Source organism: Chiroxiphia lanceolata, chromosome 1 (assembly GCF_009829145.1).
Source record: "Chiroxiphia lanceolata isolate bChiLan1 chromosome 1, bChiLan1.pri, whole genome shotgun sequence".
NCBI lineage: Eukaryota > Metazoa > Chordata > Aves > Passeriformes > Pipridae > Chiroxiphia > Chiroxiphia lanceolata.
The window spans coordinates 40992635-41009262 of NC_045637.1; the positions used below are offsets into that span (position 1 = coordinate 40992635).

General features: G+C 36.3%; 1 protein-coding gene across 2 annotated transcripts in view; it reads left to right on the forward strand.

Moving 5' to 3' along the window:
- ATP6V1H (ATPase H+ transporting V1 subunit H) overlaps window positions 1–16628 on the forward strand; it is a 45283-nt gene that overhangs the window by 17132 nt on the left and 11523 nt on the right. For both annotated transcript variants that reach the window (XM_032695164.1, XM_032695173.1), the window contains exons 6-12: window positions 568–672; window positions 1721–1774; window positions 4381–4478; window positions 5922–6114; window positions 9150–9328; window positions 9989–10114; window positions 12379–12480. In XM_032695164.1, coding sequence (XP_032551055.1) covers window positions 568–672; window positions 1721–1774; window positions 4381–4478; window positions 5922–6114; window positions 9150–9328; window positions 9989–10114; window positions 12379–12480 — 857 coding nt within the window. The remainder of the gene's footprint in view (window positions 1–567; window positions 673–1720; window positions 1775–4380; window positions 4479–5921; window positions 6115–9149; window positions 9329–9988; window positions 10115–12378; window positions 12481–16628) is intronic.

The window sequence follows — 16628 nt, forward strand, 5'->3', positions numbered from 1 at the left end:
TGAAAATTTTTAACCTGATTACATTTTTACTCCTCAACTTCATTCTTAAATTCTACCTTCCCTTTGAGTTTCTTTTTTGCTCTTCTTTTTCTGGCCTTGAAACTTGCCTTCTTGAAGATGACTTTCTTCAGTTTGAGTACAAAAGAACTTCAATACTGTGTCCTCATTTGTGTTGCCATATGCCCTAGTTGCTTAAATCAAGCCTGCTCACGTTTGTTAGGCCATTAAGTGTTACTGTTGATCAATTCTGACTGTAATGGTGTCCTACAGCAGTAGCCCATTGATAGCTTCCATCCATCTTCTGAGTTCTTCATTGGTACCTTGTGAACTTCAGCAGCTATGGGTAACAGATAACGTTGTGAAAATAAACCAGTTACTGGAAGTAGAAGCAGCAGAAAGCTGAAAAGAAACAAAATTACTAGGCACAAAGAGTGCTTACATTGAAAACAGGTAGATTTTTTTAAGGGACCATTTTTTCCTTAAACTTGGCTTCCAAAGCTTATAGGACTTCTCACTGAATTCTGAAATTCCTGTGTTTGAAAAATCTGTTTATTATTATTTTTTCAGGCAGCAAGAATTATTGCCAAACTGGCTGCTTGGGGAAGGGAGCTTATGGAAGGCAGTGACCTGAATTACTATTTCAACTGGATTAAAACTCAACTCAGTTCACAGGTAAAAAGCTACTACTTCTGTTTAAACATTACAGTGACTTTGGAAACATTTTTTAAGAATATTAGTGTATAGATGTGCAAACGAGGTATAGTTTTAGTTTTGGGTTTTTTTAAATGAAATTTTACTTTGTCATTTTTAAAACTAAATATCTTTTATTCAAGCATGTAGTTTTTAACTTCGTATTTTACATTTTCTACTCTAGTCCTTGAAATTTAAATTTTAAATAAGTAAAGCTTTTTGCCTTTTCTATTAGTTAACAATAATTTTTCTTCTGGACACTGAGAAAATATGTGATGGAGGTTTTTGTCTTGCCTCTGTTGTTTTGGTTATCAGAACTTTTTGCTGGGAAGAAAAATCTCATGGCAGCAGGAATTGAATGTCAAAAGTCTTTTCCAGTTGACTGTAGTATAAAACTTTTATTTTTAGTCTTGTCTCTTGAAATTAAATAAATTCTGGCTTTTTTGGACATCATTTTATTATGAACTGCTTACTTCTGGCTTGTGCTTCAAAGATAATTCATTCTCCTTTGTGTTCATTTTTGCAGATTTTTCCTTCAAAAACCTAGCGGTATATCTTTCCCTAAGGTAGTGTTGTAGCAGAAGTGCATTCTGGAGAGTGGAGAAACATACAGTAGATTTAGTAATTGTGTATTTTTCATAGTTTTCTAAACTGGGTTTATTAAAAAGGAGTTTTATATTTTTTCCTTTGAAAGTAGTATCTTAAAGTTGGAATTTCGTTCAGAAAGATTCAAGACAACAGTTTTCAAATTCTAAGTTGAATATGTCTTGAGTAAATCTGCACATAAATAAAAATTAAATCTTGATATATAAAAATCAGGTCCAAGCATATTTTTCTAGACACGAAGTGTGCATGGGAAATAAATATAATACATTATGGTAATGTATTGAGCAGGAAAACTATCTAACAGATTCTAAATCTGTTCTTTTTCTATGACTAGAGAGACTGGAGAACCAGACGAAACTTGGTAACAGCTGTTCCTTAGGGGTGAAAGACAGGTCTGATTTTAAACTTTTTAATTTTTTGCTAGAAACTACGTGGTACAGGGGGTTCTGTGGAAACAGGAGCGGTCTCTACAAGTGATGTGAGTATATCTTTGAAATCTGTCAATTTGCTATTTTAGGCAGGTGATACCCACTCCTTGGATTAAGATACAGATCTGTTCTGGTGTCAGTGATAAGAAGTACTTGGAATTAGAATTGTACAGCAGAGTGCCAGGTGATGGCGCCAAGAAACAAAAGTATTTTTAAACACCCATTTCACATTGAATGTTGGCAGTGAAAGTATATATTTTACAAGTTTGTTTGAGCTGTTAAAACTGTAGATGTATCTAGCATTCTCTTTGTAAAAACTTGAAAAAATTATGTAAAATTAATATTTGAACAATTTTAAGTCACTGACTCGGTGGTCTTAGAGGTCTTTTCCAGCCTAAATGATTCTGTGATTCAATATTGTCTGTTTAGGACGGAGCTGTTGGACTTGTAGAAGAAACCTAAGGCAACAAAGCTTTTGGCTGTTGGGATGTTGAACTCAGAAAGGGCACATCAGATATTAAAGCTAATGTTGCCACTTAACCATTGTAGCATGAAATTGCAAGAGTGCTTTCAAAGCTGTAAGCTTCTCGTATTTGAATAACTTGAATTCAAAGGAAAACAGATTGTCCTTTTTGCATCAGTATTTTTTTTTTGATACTAAATTTCATGTAGCTATAATGACTGCTGAGCCTGGAGATGAAGAGTGGCAGTTTAACAAATGCAATGATCATCCTAACAGGATTTGCTGTGGTGTTGTGGCGGGATGAGGCAATTTATCTTAGTTCTTGGATGTGGAGTAGAATTCAGTTTGGTCTCTTGTTCCTTTTGCAGCCTGAAAGTGTTCACAGCTTTTCGAAAGACTTAACCTGGAATTTGTTGTTCTTCTAAGTGTAATCATTGCTTTAAAGTTTTAGCTTTATGTAGAGGAGAGCATCTTAAATTGCCATCTGTCTGCTGTTTAAAGTAGGAAAGATGAAAGACTGTTATGCATGACCATGGGTAAGGGGTGAAGATGAAGTATTTCAGTCTTTCATATGCAGACCTTTGTGCCATACTGTTAGGTTTTGTTAGACTGACAGCCCTCTGTAACATAGCCTTAAAAGAGTAGATAGCTCTACAACATGCAGCATCACTTACTATGGAGCTCTTCTGACTTGCTTAGAAATCTGTATTCCTTGTACTGTAGCACTGCACGGATGTGCTGTGCCACAGCAGGGTCCCAGAGCAGCAGAACTGATAGTGCAAATACGTTCTTGGATAATTAAATTGGGCAAGTATTGTCCTAACTTCGTTAGTGTTCCAATTTCAGATCTAGCTTATACAGGATTCTGAAGCAGCTCCTGACTAATTTATTTCAGAATAAATTAGAGATGCAGTTGTTGCATTTGATAATGAGGGCCGGAATCTATTATGAAATTTCAATTATAATAGTGTTGGAAGAGAATGCTTTTATGAAAGCAAACTGCAAGTTCAGTAGTATACAGGCTGGTGATGCAGATAACTTAATATATTATTTGAAGTGGGAGAGCTGTCTATGTTTATAGCTGTTTTATTTGCATGGGGTGTGAAAGTGAATACTTACCCAGGGAAATGAGTGTTCTGTATGATGATTTGGGCCTAGAGGTTCACTTAGTTTTTACATAAAGGTCTTGAATCTCTCATGAGAGAGAAACAGGACGAGTTACTCTTAATTTTAAATTCTGCTTATTGTCTCTTCTCTTTTCATATGGGATCACCTAGTTTCTTTACTTCATTAAATGTTTGAAAGCTTTGACCTTATATTATGTGAATGAGCTACCATAAAACTTTCAAAACACTTAGTAAAGAGAAAGGCTTATAGGAAAAAAAGCCCCAAGCAACATTTTCTCAGCAGCATATCTGAGTGTTAGTGAAGATTATGCTGACAATTGAGTAAGAAGAGAGAAAAATATGCTATTTCTATTGTACCTTTGGATTTTTCAGTTGCTGTAGTGGGAGGGACAATGTGTTGACCAAAACCCATTTTTGAACTGCAACCCATCTTATATGTTACTACACAGAAAATACATGTTTTACTGATGAAAAACTGTTTAATGTGACTGTTCATGAATGAAAATAGAGTTAATTGGTGCATCTCATCATTTTTCTGATGGGAAAGATTTAGTTTTATTCTTTTCTTAGCACAACTTACATGTTTTTCTGGTGGCATTGTTTTTGTCTAAATACATATCTCATTGTGATAAGTATGGTACTGTGTGGCAAATGCATAGCAAAATTTACAGTTGTAAGGGCACCATTGCTGTTTTGAGTTGGAGTGGGAAGAACCTAAGCTCAAGATTCCTGTGTCTACAGTGACCTCTAGCAAACTCCTTCAAGCTTTGTAACCAGTTTGCTGATTTGTTTTCCAAAGTTTGCTCAGTGGAATAACAGTTGACCCTCTGGATGAAAGGGCTCTGACAAGTATAATCAAGCAGAAGACAGCTTTCATTCATGGATACTGAAGGAAGGCATGTTCACATGTTCTAGTAATGTAAAGTGGTATCACTTGTGTAACACTTCTTTAGTATTCAGAACTCTTCTCGGTTTATGCCAGTAAAGCCTAATTTGGAAAACTGAAGTTCAGCACTTGATACCTAACTCTTCTTGTAAGAAATGTTGTGTTGTTCTCTTCACCCAGAGTTCTCAGTATGTACAATGTGTTGCTGGATGTCTGCAGCTGATGCTCAGGGTCAATGAATATCGCTTTGCATGGGTAGAAGCAGATGGAGTAAATTGGTGAGCATCTATTTCAATTTATATGGATATACTTGCACCTACAATAGCACATTCCCCAGTGACCTATTTTGCAATAGAACTCTTGTAATAGACAGCTGTTCTGTTTTGGGTACAAAGAGGTTTGTTTTCAAACATTAACACAGTCAAATAGACAAATGAAACTTGCAATGCTGATGCTTTAATGCTACTTTCCTCTTCAAGAACTGCTTAAATATGTACCTGAAGGGAAAGGTACCCATTTGTCTTCAGCTGAAGGTGCACTGTTTATTATGTAATAGAACAAGGACTAATGAAATGAGTTTCTGCTGATCATCCTTGTCTTTGAGTTTGGAAGTGTTCAGTCTGAAAACATTAGTGAAAAGAGAAATTTTCTAGAGCTAAGCTCAATTGTTTGCCACACGCGACTTCAAGTAAGTCTTTCTTTTATCCAGATTCTCTTGATAAATAGCTTTGCTTGAGGTTGGGATGATAGCACTAACCTTATTTAAAAGATGCTTGTCTATAAACAGTTTTTCTGCCATTCGTGCCTCTGTTGGGGGTTGTTGCTATATGATTTGCACTTTAATGAAAAATACCACTGTATCCTGAAATGGAGAAAAGTCAAAGTTGCCAGTGAAGTAAAATTTCAGATGAAGTTTGTATGTGTCAAGATGACACTATTGATGCAGCCTTTTTCACAAAGGAGGGTTTTTAATTAAGTCTTACAGTAAGCCTGTGTTTCAACAAATTTGAATTTGTCTTAAACTTGATAGCAGTGATTTTGAACATAGATTATTTTTTAAGTTTAGGTTGAGTTAGCTATTTCATGATTGACCTGGAAATTGCTTATTAAATTTTAAAAACTTCAGCTGAGCACATCTTCTGCATGATTTCTTCTTGGAGATCTTGTGATATTATTTCTTTCTAGCAATACTTTGTATATTTTTGTCTATGAGCCATTTTCTGAGAACTCACTGTTAAATAATGAGTACTTCAGCTCATTTCAGACACTCCTGTGGAGAGGTACAATTAAGGAAACAAGTTCATTTTGTGTAGATTTTGTTCTGTCTGTTTACTCCTTCTTAACTCTGAGGGAGTTGCTGTGTGTTTTTCTGTTTCTCCTGGAATGACAAATAATGCACTAAACATACCAGGGGAAAAAGTGTCCTGGTGAACCTGAAGATGGATACAGTACCACATCAGTTCACATGGGAAAAGCTGCTTTATGGCTCTCAGGCTAAGGAGAAACTAACTATATCTTTAAAAGACAGCTTTCTGAACAAGCTGCTTGTACAATGATAAGTAGTGATGCAGGATACTGTGAAGTGTGCACTGTATGCTCATCCTCAGCAGCTCTTTCCAATAAGTTCCTGTTAACCATTTGTTTTAATGTTTCAGGGTGGAAATCTGCAGTCTATAGAGTCATTATTTAAAAATTAAATGTGTACTATGTCAATTTTTCAGCATCATGGGTGTCTTGAGCAACAAATGCGGTTTCCAGCTCCAGTATCAGATGATTTTCTGTGTGTGGCTGCTGGCATTTAGCCCTCAAATGTGTGAATATCTTAGACGGTATAATATTGTCCCAGTGCTGTCGGATATTCTTCAGGAATCTGTCAAAGAGAAAGTAACTAGAATCATTCTTGCAGCATTTCGGGTAAGTACCTGTTGACTGCAATTGGGCTGTGCTTCTCCCCTGAATTCCTAGGTCTGAAATGTTGCTCATGGACAGCTGTTTGTGCTGGGCCACATTAGTAAACTGGATTGAAAGCTTAATTCTCCTTTTTTTTTTTTTTTTTTTTTTTTTTTTTGTGAACTGAGTTTTGCTACAGGTAATAGACATGCTATTACAAGTAATAGATGTCTGCTATTCAATGTATTCTTAAAATAAGGTTGACTAAAAAACTAAACTGTGTTAACACAGTCACTAGTGATTTCTTTTTTTAATTCAAGATTCTTTTTTCTGTTTGTACTAGTGTAAAACAATTTAGTTACTAGTATCTGATAAATTTTGCCTTAGGAAGCTTTAATTAACAAAATACTATTTTGAACACACATGTGTTTGTCCAACTGGGAAATTATTTTTATCTGCTAGTCCAAAAATTTCCTTTTGGTGGCTGTGCCAAGACAAATGAGAATATCCATGTAAGAGTGATTAATTGGTTTACTGTGTCTGCATTACCTGAAATCACTGGTCCTATTTAAGATAATTTGGAATAACTGAGTACCTAGGCTTGATGTTTTCAATGTGAGAGTACTATTTTATGTTCATGGATGCTCATAGTTTTATGTGCATGCTTGTCAAGTGTCTTTGTGAGTAATACAGGAATGCTATAACAACTCAAAATTCTGTTTTAAAACAGGATGATCTTGTAAACTTTTTGTTTTCCTCGGTGTTGATTGTGTTTGTTCTAATAGTAGGTATTTCAAGCAAATTAGGATGAGGAGAGGGGACTTGTTGTTTGCTGACTGGCTGATTAGAAATAATAAGGTGTGTGAAGGTGCTTACTCTGTGTCTTAAATGGTCTTTTTATTTGAAAACATCTGCCACTGAAAAATTTCTGGATAAGGCAGATTGTAAGAATATGCCATTTTTCCGGTTGAAGGAGTACAGTGGTGTAAGGTCTCAGTGGGGGCTTTTCTTAATATGTAGATCTCTGTTGTAGTGTTCTTTAGGATCTCAGTGTCAGGATTAAGCAGGGACATATAGCAAGATGGATTGTAAAAAAAAAAAATAATAAAAAAAAAAGTTGTTGAGGGGGTCAGCAGTTTATATCCAGCTTCTTCCAATTTTAAAGTCATAAAAAGTAGGACAAATAGTAGCTAGCTCTTAGATTTAATGTGTTTTGCAAGAGGAGAAAAAAATGAAGCCAAGTTTGGTTTTTGTTTTTAATAAATAAAGCCTAAGAAAGAATTAAGGTGGTTCTGTTACAGGCTTTGGGGAATGTAATTTAGCTGTTTCCTTTCAGCAACGTTAAAGACTCGTGTTGGCATGAAAATGAGTTGTAAACTGGCAGCCAGGAAAATAATAGATGAGAAATTAGACATCAGAGTTCTGAAGCAACATTAAAACTGGTAGAATAGACAAAATAACCTTTTCCCATGTGAGATGCTACAGTATCAGTTATGGGGCATGGGGGGAAAAAAAAGGGTGAATTGCATAAAAGACTAGACTTGATGATTCCCCAAATCTACCTTTGCCTTACTGAAGGTGTGCCATGAGTCTTGACAACTTGTATGTCTTCTCTAGTACTTGATTTCTCCTAATTTGACATATTTCACCTCTTTGTCAATTGCCTCAAGTATATAATTTAGTGTAATAATTCTTTCTATAAAGCAATAGGTATTGGGTACTTCTGTCTCTTTCAATTGCTTTCTTTACCTGTAATTTTTTTCCCCTCATTTTTCATACTTTTATTACCTTCTATATCTATTTCCTACCTGTAACTAATTTCGTACCTTAAGATTTTGTTTTTCTTCTCTGAGTGGTTTACTGATCCATTCTATTTAGCCACCTGTTCATGTTTGTATTTTGTTATCATGTCCTTTCAATTTCACTTTGTAAAGCTCGAATATCTCACTATTGTATGAGGTGGACAATAATATTTGGAGTAGCTTTCACATCTGCCTGCAATTCTTTTAACTAGGAGCTCTTTGGAAACTTTGTCTGCCTTCTCCTTGAACTTGAATTGTCTTTTAAGATTTGTCCTTTTACTCTCATTTACTTAGCACTTTTAAGTAATTTTGCTTTACTTCCTCTGAATTACCTTTTACTTCTCTTACTGAAGTAGAAACTGGGGTGGGGGTTTTTTTTGCACGTTAAAGCTAATTGTATGTGACCATTAAAAGCAGTAATAACTTACTTTTAGTTTGCAAGTTTTAACATTGATTTGCAGTGTTCTGTCTTACTAACTAATAGGATGTCTGATATCTAAGAAACCTTATATGTAATAGTTCTGTGACATGAGAGTGATGCAGTCAAATTCCTTCTGTGTAGTTTCATTGCTTATTTCTGGTAGATGTTTTCTTATTTATAGGAACACATGTTTTGTTTGTTAAGGACTTCATCTTTATATGAGATTCATGTTTTCAGCTTTATCAAAAAGTGCAGGTGGCCAGCTCTGATTCAACAACGTAATTGGAAGCTGATTAAATGGAGTAGAAATGTAATGAATAAATGACATTGGAACTTGACTGTTACATACTGTGCTTGCAATTCCAGTCTTACCAACAAGCTTCTGTTTGAATAAAAATGTCTCTTTGGAATCTTCCCAAGTTTGAAAGGAGCTGCTTTAATCCAGATGGTAGCCCTTCAGTTGGAAACATGACTTCAGGTTGTTTTTTGGGGTTTTTTTAAGGCTTTTTTGCTTTGTGTTGTTGCTGCACAGAAAGCTAAAATGATAATTCAAGATAAAATAAGGTGTTTATGGCAGAGATTCTGGTATTTGGAATATAAACCTGCTCTTTTTTCTTTGAATAGTCTTTGTAGTCACCCTGATTTGCTGTGGAAAATGTTAAAAAAAAGTGAATTAATACTTTCTAATATTGAAGAGAGAGATTATTTCAGGAAGTGGTCAGTTCTGTCACTTGCTAAATTAAAAAATGCCAATAAGAATTTCTTAAAAATACCACTTTGTTTCAAGGTAGTCTTTTTTAAAAAACCCCAAAATAAATACATCTTTACTTCTCTAGAATTTGTTAGAGAAATCTACTGAGAGAGAAACTCGCCAAGAATATGCCCTTGCCATGATTCAGTGTAAGGTTTTAAAGCAGCTGGAGAATTTGGATCAGCAGAAATATGATGATGAAGACATAAGTGAAGATATCAAATTTCTACTGGACAAGCTCGGCGAGAGCGTGCAGGACCTTAGGTATGCTTTGCATTGTGAACTTTAAAAAAAAAAGGCAATTGTACGGGCTTTGGTAAAACTTTTTTCCTTTGTAAGGCTAAATAATCTACAGAATTATGATATGTAAATACTAGTTGGTAAGGTAGAGCATACAGAGATGCTGGTTGTATATAACAGTTTTCTGTTGTAAGGGAGTAGAGGCTGAATAGAACATAAATCTTCATTTAGATGTATGATCTAGTGCTTACCTAGTTCTTGCTCTTGTGCCTACATTGAAGTGCATATTGTAGTTCATGTCAAAGGTTTAATTGCATGGAAAGCGAAGACTGGGATCCTTGGCTGAGGAAGTTTAAAGCCTAAAAAACTGGCAAAATAGCTAATTAAATTCCAAAATGTCACATTCTTGTGGCTTGGATTTTTCCTTTTTTTCTTTTTCTTTAGGAATAGTGTTCTGGGGTGGATAGAGAGGCATGTTTGAAAACAAATCGTTCATCTTGCCTTTCAGGCACTTTCTTATTTTACAAAATGTTGAGACGGAACAGTTCTCATGCTCTGCAGATCACCAACTTGTAAATGTGTCATAGCAATTTGTGCTCCAGCTTTGTTAGGGACAGGCTTGGGATGCGATTCAGACTGTTCATACAAGCTTAGCCAGTATATCATTTACATCTTGTGTCGCAGCTCCTTTGATGAATACAGTTCTGAGCTCAAGTCAGGAAGACTGGAGTGGAGTCCTGTGCACAAGTCTGAGAAGTTTTGGCGGGAGAATGCTGTAAGACTAAATGAGAAGAATTATGAACTACTCAAGTAAGTTTTCAAGTCCTGAATCACATAGTTCTGTAATATTTTTTGTGTTTAACTGAACCTGTATCTAATACAGGTTTTACATTTCAAGATGAAGTAATGTCTAGAATGAAAGCACGTCAGAACATCATACGTATTTTAGAATATATGGTCCTTACTCATGTATTGTTTGTTTTCTTCAAAAGCAGAATTGTTTATTTGCTTTTACTGGTCAAATAGAGGGCATATCTCTAGGTTAACTTGTGTGCAGATTTGTGCCATTGACTCTTTTCATGCTTTCATTTGAAAGACAGCTATGCTAAGTGATGTAAATAAAAATGTTTTTAATATACCTTAGGGGTTGTGTGGTGATGTTGGTCCGAGTAATGAACTCCCACCTTGAATATTTTGGGGCTGAAAGTTGTGGTACTGTTCCATGGAAAATCTGACTTACTGCATTACATTCCAGTCTGTCTATTTTGTCTTGGAACTGTGTTTGGAGTACATAGGTTGTTAGACAAAGCGAAGTGGAAACTCATATTTTCTTTTGTAGTCAAGGACTGATTTGCGGACTTAGGAAATTATGTACTGAAAAGATGTCTAGGTCTTAAGTAGCTTGTACGAGCTCTTAGTTGTTTAACTGCAGTGTCATTAACTGATACTATGTGGTGTTCTTTCAGTTCAGGGTTTGCTAATAAGTGCCAGTCTTAACAGAAATCAGGAGGTCGAGTGGAGCATATGAGATGTGAAGCATATGAGATGTTCAAAGGCCTGGCAAGAGCAAGCTGATCCTGAGCTTTATATGCATTTCAATCTGCCCTGAAACCTCACTGAAACAAGTCTGATAAGTTCCTCCCTGCAGGCATATTGCTAAAGATGTCACATTATGGAGTTGAAAATTTTAGATGGTGACAACTGCAGCAGGTTGATGTTGAGGCTTAATATTTCCTGTAGTGATTACAGTGTTTTGCTGTATTTATCTCTCCTAGTTCTAGGACTGTTAGGTAAATTTTATGGTCTTGTGCTGCTATAAAGACAGTGATCTTCAATAGTTTTTTTTAACACTACCCAAAAAAACCCACCAAACCACCACCACCACAACAAAACCCACAAAAAAACCTGCCCACCCTCCCCCACAATGTGATGGGGACCTGTGCACCTCAGAACTTCTTTCGCATCGTAAGGCGTATGACAGACAATACTTATTTACTTGAGGCCTCATAATTCTATTTTCCTGATCTGTGTACTTATTAGTTTTCTAAATCTAAAATATTTATGCTACTGTTAAACTTATTTTTTTCATACCTTCCACCATTATTACCTACTTTGATGCTAGACTTGTATTTTGTTCAGCAATGTTGTATGGATCTTTAGTATCTTATGATTAGTGTTATGGTTCAAGTTTCTGCTTCTACTTCTTGTCCAAATTAAGAGGTTTTTTCATTTAAAAAGTGCTTCATCTGTCACTTGCTGGCCTCTTGGGAGGCAGTGGCTGTAGTAATTTAATTTTACCAGAATGTTCTTTAACCCACCTATTTCAACTTGCTACTAACTTTCTGTGATTAGAACACGTTTCTCATCTCACTAAGCGTAGAGTAATCTAATTTTCCAGTGATCTGTGTGTTTAACCTTTTAAATTTATTAGTGCCTAACCTTCATAATTTGTATCATTTTTCCCCCTCCTCATTACTTGGCTAGCGGATGGTGTTACTGGTAGCTGTTTTGCACTAAAGGTGACTTAATTACTTTAATTCAAAAATGCAGACAATATTAAGAGTTGAGAAGCGATTTTCTGCTTCCTACAGTTCTGGATTTCTGTGCATGCTAAGAAAATAACTAATCTATGGCACTGGAGTCCTAGACAAATGTATAGCTTTCCTCATCTCAATCTCTGAGTTAGGACAGAACTGCTTTTTAGTTCAATTTATCTTGAACTCAGAACTGCTGGTCTTGAAGCCAATGTATGAAAAAAGGAGAGATTTTGTAAACTTTGGTTATAGGTATTTGTGGATGTGGCTCACTAAACTGACTCTGGTGAATGCTTTTAATAATGCTGTTAATAAGGGCAGGATCTCAGTTGCTTTAAGTGCAGCTGCATGTTGAGAAAAAGTTCTATTTTAGCTTTGCTGTTTGGGTGACTTGTAAAGCATTTTTATGGTTATGGGCTTTCTTATTTTAACTTATCACTGATTTAAAAATAAAACAACAACAAAGACAACCCAAGACAAAACAAAAAAATAAAAACCAACCCAAAACCCGGGACTTGATTGTTTCAAATCCTTTCCTAGAATCCTGACAAAACTTCTGGAGGTTTCTGATGATCCACAAGTGCTGGCTGTAGCTGCTCATGATGTGGGAGAATATGTACGACACTATCCCCGGGGAAAACGGTAAGAAAAATTATTCAAGAGACTACCCGGAGTATGTACTTTGCCTGTGGCTTGTTTTGCTTATTTATATTAAAATATTCTCCAAAGGGATTGCAGGTTATACTTGAGTTTATTTCACTGGGAAGGTGAGAAAGCACAAACTAGATCGAATTAGAAAATGCAAACTGAATCTTTGACTTAATATATCAGTGTCTCTTAACAGTGAAGGGAACCAATGTTTAAAGAAGTATTGAATATGTTGTTTAGACTAAGCAGAAGACAGACACCAGAAGAAATTGGAAGAGCTACCAAGAATTTCTTCAACATATAATTTTTGCCCTCTGTTATGACTATTGGACTGTAATTATTGGACTTACAGTAGGGGTGGACTATTCCAACAATGATTAAGACTGTTTTGTGACTTAAGACTGCTGAGAAGATTTTTTTTTTTACAAACAATTGCTAATGTAATTTCAGTGATGTTAGCACATCTAATTGTCACTCTTCTAATTTAGCATGTTTTCTTTTAACTACACAAATACACATTTCAGTGAAAATGTTTATTGTAAACCTGAATTTCTATAGAAATACTGTTTTGTTTAGTTTTTAAAACCTGTGAGCAAAAATGTTTGATGTATAATGGCCCCTCTCAGGTAGAGACCACTGAAGCAGAAGGGAACCTTTGGTTTTTGCAGGAATCTGTCTCATCAGTCACACAGAAGGACATGTGACTTAATTCTTGTAGCAAAGAAGTGGTCTGTTTCTGATTTCTGCCTAGTGTTTAATGGGTGTCTTGTTTAACCCCAGCTGGCAACTCAGGCCCATACAGCCACTTGCTCACTACCCACAGCAGGATAGGGGAGAGAAACAGAAGAGTAGAAGTGAGAAAACTTGTGGGTTGAGATAAAGACAATTTAATAGGTAGAGGAAAACAAAGATTTAATTCACTGCTTCCCATGGGCCAGCATGTGTTCAGCCATCATGAGGAAAGCTAGGCTCTACCAAGCATAATGGGTACTTGGAAAGACAAACACCATCACTTTGAATGCTCCCCCCCTTCCTCTTCCTTCCCCCAGCTTTATGTGCTGAGCGTGATGCCATACGGTATGGAATATCCCATTGGTCCATTGGGGTCAGCTGTCCTGGCTGTGTCCCTTTCCAACTCCTTGTGCACCCCCAGCCGCCTTGCTGGTGGGCTGAGTGAGGAACAGAAAAGGCCTTGATGCAGTGCAAGAGCTGCTCAGCAATAATGAAACACTTTGTAGTACAAAGAAGAAAATTAACTATCTCAGCTAAAACCAGCACAGTAGGGAAGATGAGAAGGGCCTTCTAGCCTTGCTGGGAATTTCATGAACATTTCTTGGGCAGACTACTTGACAGTAGTAGAATCACGGACAACAGACTAAAACTTCATGCCATATGTATGCTAGAAAGATTTGTTCACTCTAGAAAGACTCACAGCTCTTGTAATCTTGTAAGCAACTTCAACTGAAGATATTTTTAGATTACTGGAAGAAATTAAATGTTTTCTAGGTCCACTAAGAAAGGTCAGAGGTGTTCATTGTGAACCACTTGTACTGAGCAGTGCTGTGTATCTGTTAATTAACTCTTGTGCCTTCCAATAGAGATTGATGACAACTGGTATTTGGAGGAGAGGCAAGCTTGCATGCATCTGCCTGAATGTGCCATAACATTTGGGTTAGTATGGCCGTGCAGTTGCTGGACCAAAGCTATGAAGTCAGAAGACTGGATAAACAGGACTTGTATCTCTCTGTCTGTAGCTGGAAAAATGTATTGCTGTTGGGGCCACAGCTCCGCTCAGCTCCCAGGCTGTTAAACCTATTCAGAAGTGCGTTGACCTTCAAAGGAGTGGTCATCAGCAAATAAGAAGTGCTAGATACTGTTCTAACCCACATTGACATCTCAAATTCTAATACTTTAGCTGCTTTCTGCTTACAGACTTGGCTTATTTAGCTTTCTGTTCCAATGAACAAACTAAAATGCCTCAATCTCTTTCTTTTAAAGAATTTTGTTTGTAATCTGGCATATTCTTACCAAGTATGACTTCAGCAATTTTGAAACTAACTAAAAGCTTAAAATACCTTATGTATCAGTTCCAGCATAATAGTCCATTTCTTACCATGATGTTTTTTGATATATAGTCATTTACTGTTCCCACGCTTGAATGGTATTTCACACTCCCATTGCATGACTCACTTTGAAAGTGGATACTGTTCCTTGGTTTAGAAGAGTAGAAGAATTCAGATGTCTTATACTTTTGTTTCCTTTAAGTGTTTATTCTTAACTGGATCGTCCTTTAGCCTTTGAAGGTTGCAGAGAAGAATTGGAACCTAAAACTTCTTGACTTTACCTGTTGCACACAGTAGAGACCTTGAGTTACAGTTCTGGCTAACCTTTTCCTTTGTCTGACAGAAGAAAATATTTGTTAAACTAAACACTTATGTTTTTGCTTGGTTGTTCTCCAGTGCTGTCAGCTTAAATAATCTTAAATTGCCTTTAAAATTACACATTGTGGACCAAGTTGTCAAGACAATAGCACTGTGGACTTCTAATGAGGCTCACCAAGATGCATTTTCTTACAATGTAACAGCAGAAATAAAGTATGGCACTGGTGTTTCCTGTCACTGAAAATAAATGCAGGCCTTCAGCACAGCTTCTATGTGGCCCAAGGGTTATTGCTATGTACTGTCAGCACTTTCAATCTCTTGAATGCCATGAACATGGTCTGTGTGTTTTACATGTACAAGAGATGGACAACTAGAGCCATTCCCTTCCTTAACTCACAGTTCAGAAGCAACTCGCTTTCCCTTTTTCATCTTGATCTGTTTTTAGATATGTAGTGTGGATTTTGTATTTTTTTTTCTGCTATAGCAGTCTAACTTGTTCTCATTTGTCTTTACCTTCCATTTCCTCTTTCTCTGTTTAAATGGGTCATGTTAAAATCTGGATCGGCATCCAGACACTTTTTTTGAAATGCCACTGTTTTGGCTTAGTGCCTTGGTACTACAGGGAACATTCCCTGCAGAAGATGGTGCATGTACGGTAACTGATCCTCTGGGCTCTGTTTACTGCTATAAAGTAAGCAGGAGTTGAGGGGAGGGGAAACAGAATTAAATGTAGTGTTTTGGGAATGTTTGGAACGTGAAGGAACAGGATTCACGTGAATGTTCCTCTCAGTTCAGACCTTTGGGTCAAAAACGGATGGCTGGGAAGAGATTTGTACCAGTAAGCGGCATTATGCAAGAATGATAATGCTGTTCTTCAACTCTTCATATTGTCAGCCATAATTTCAGTGATGTATTGTCATCTGAAAGAGCCTATTAGCATTTGTGATTATAGGCTTTTAACTTTTCATTTTGGTTCTTGCATTCTCCTAGCATAAGGAAGCTTTTGAGTTTAATGCGTTTTTTAAATCCTTTCAGTTCCTGAAGATCCAGTGGTTTAAGTCAGTCCTATAATAAAGAAAAATGCTTGTTTATGTTTCATAGTCTTGTCTTTGTGTGAGGTGGTTTTATATTTAACTCAGTAAAAATGTGAGGCAGCCTAAGGCAGGCATAAAGGTTTTTTGAATGTTACATTACTAATAACTCCTTGAATTCTTGGCAAGGATTCTCCAGCTTAAAACAATTGTACTTTTCTGAATGCATTCCTGCTTTATGAAACATACTTAAATGTTTTAATATTGTTAGGAAATAATATTCCCTATGATCTTCAGGATGGATTTGACTGAGTTATAAAACGGAATTGGATAGTCTCTTTTTTTATCTCCATGCTGTGTCTTCGTACCCGTTCTGCAGTTTACAAAAATACATTGTGTTGTGCAGCAACAGTACATTAATTTGGCCATGAAAAGAGCTGTGGTGAACTCAGGTAGCTCATGCAAGCTTAAAATGTCAGGACAGCATCAGGTTAAGACTAATGCAAGTGGTAACCTCTTCACAGGATAGTATGTTTAAATACTAAGTGATGTGTGAGAGAACTCATGTAGAAAACCATATGAAAGTCAGTGAGTAATCAGCTTAAATATTCCTTGCAAATACTCTCTGAACTTTATTATTTTTATTATGACAGACCGAAGTGCTGCACATAGAGTCATCTGGATGGTGATACTTTTTTAGGTTTTAAGTGTGTTGCCTTCTATTTTTTGT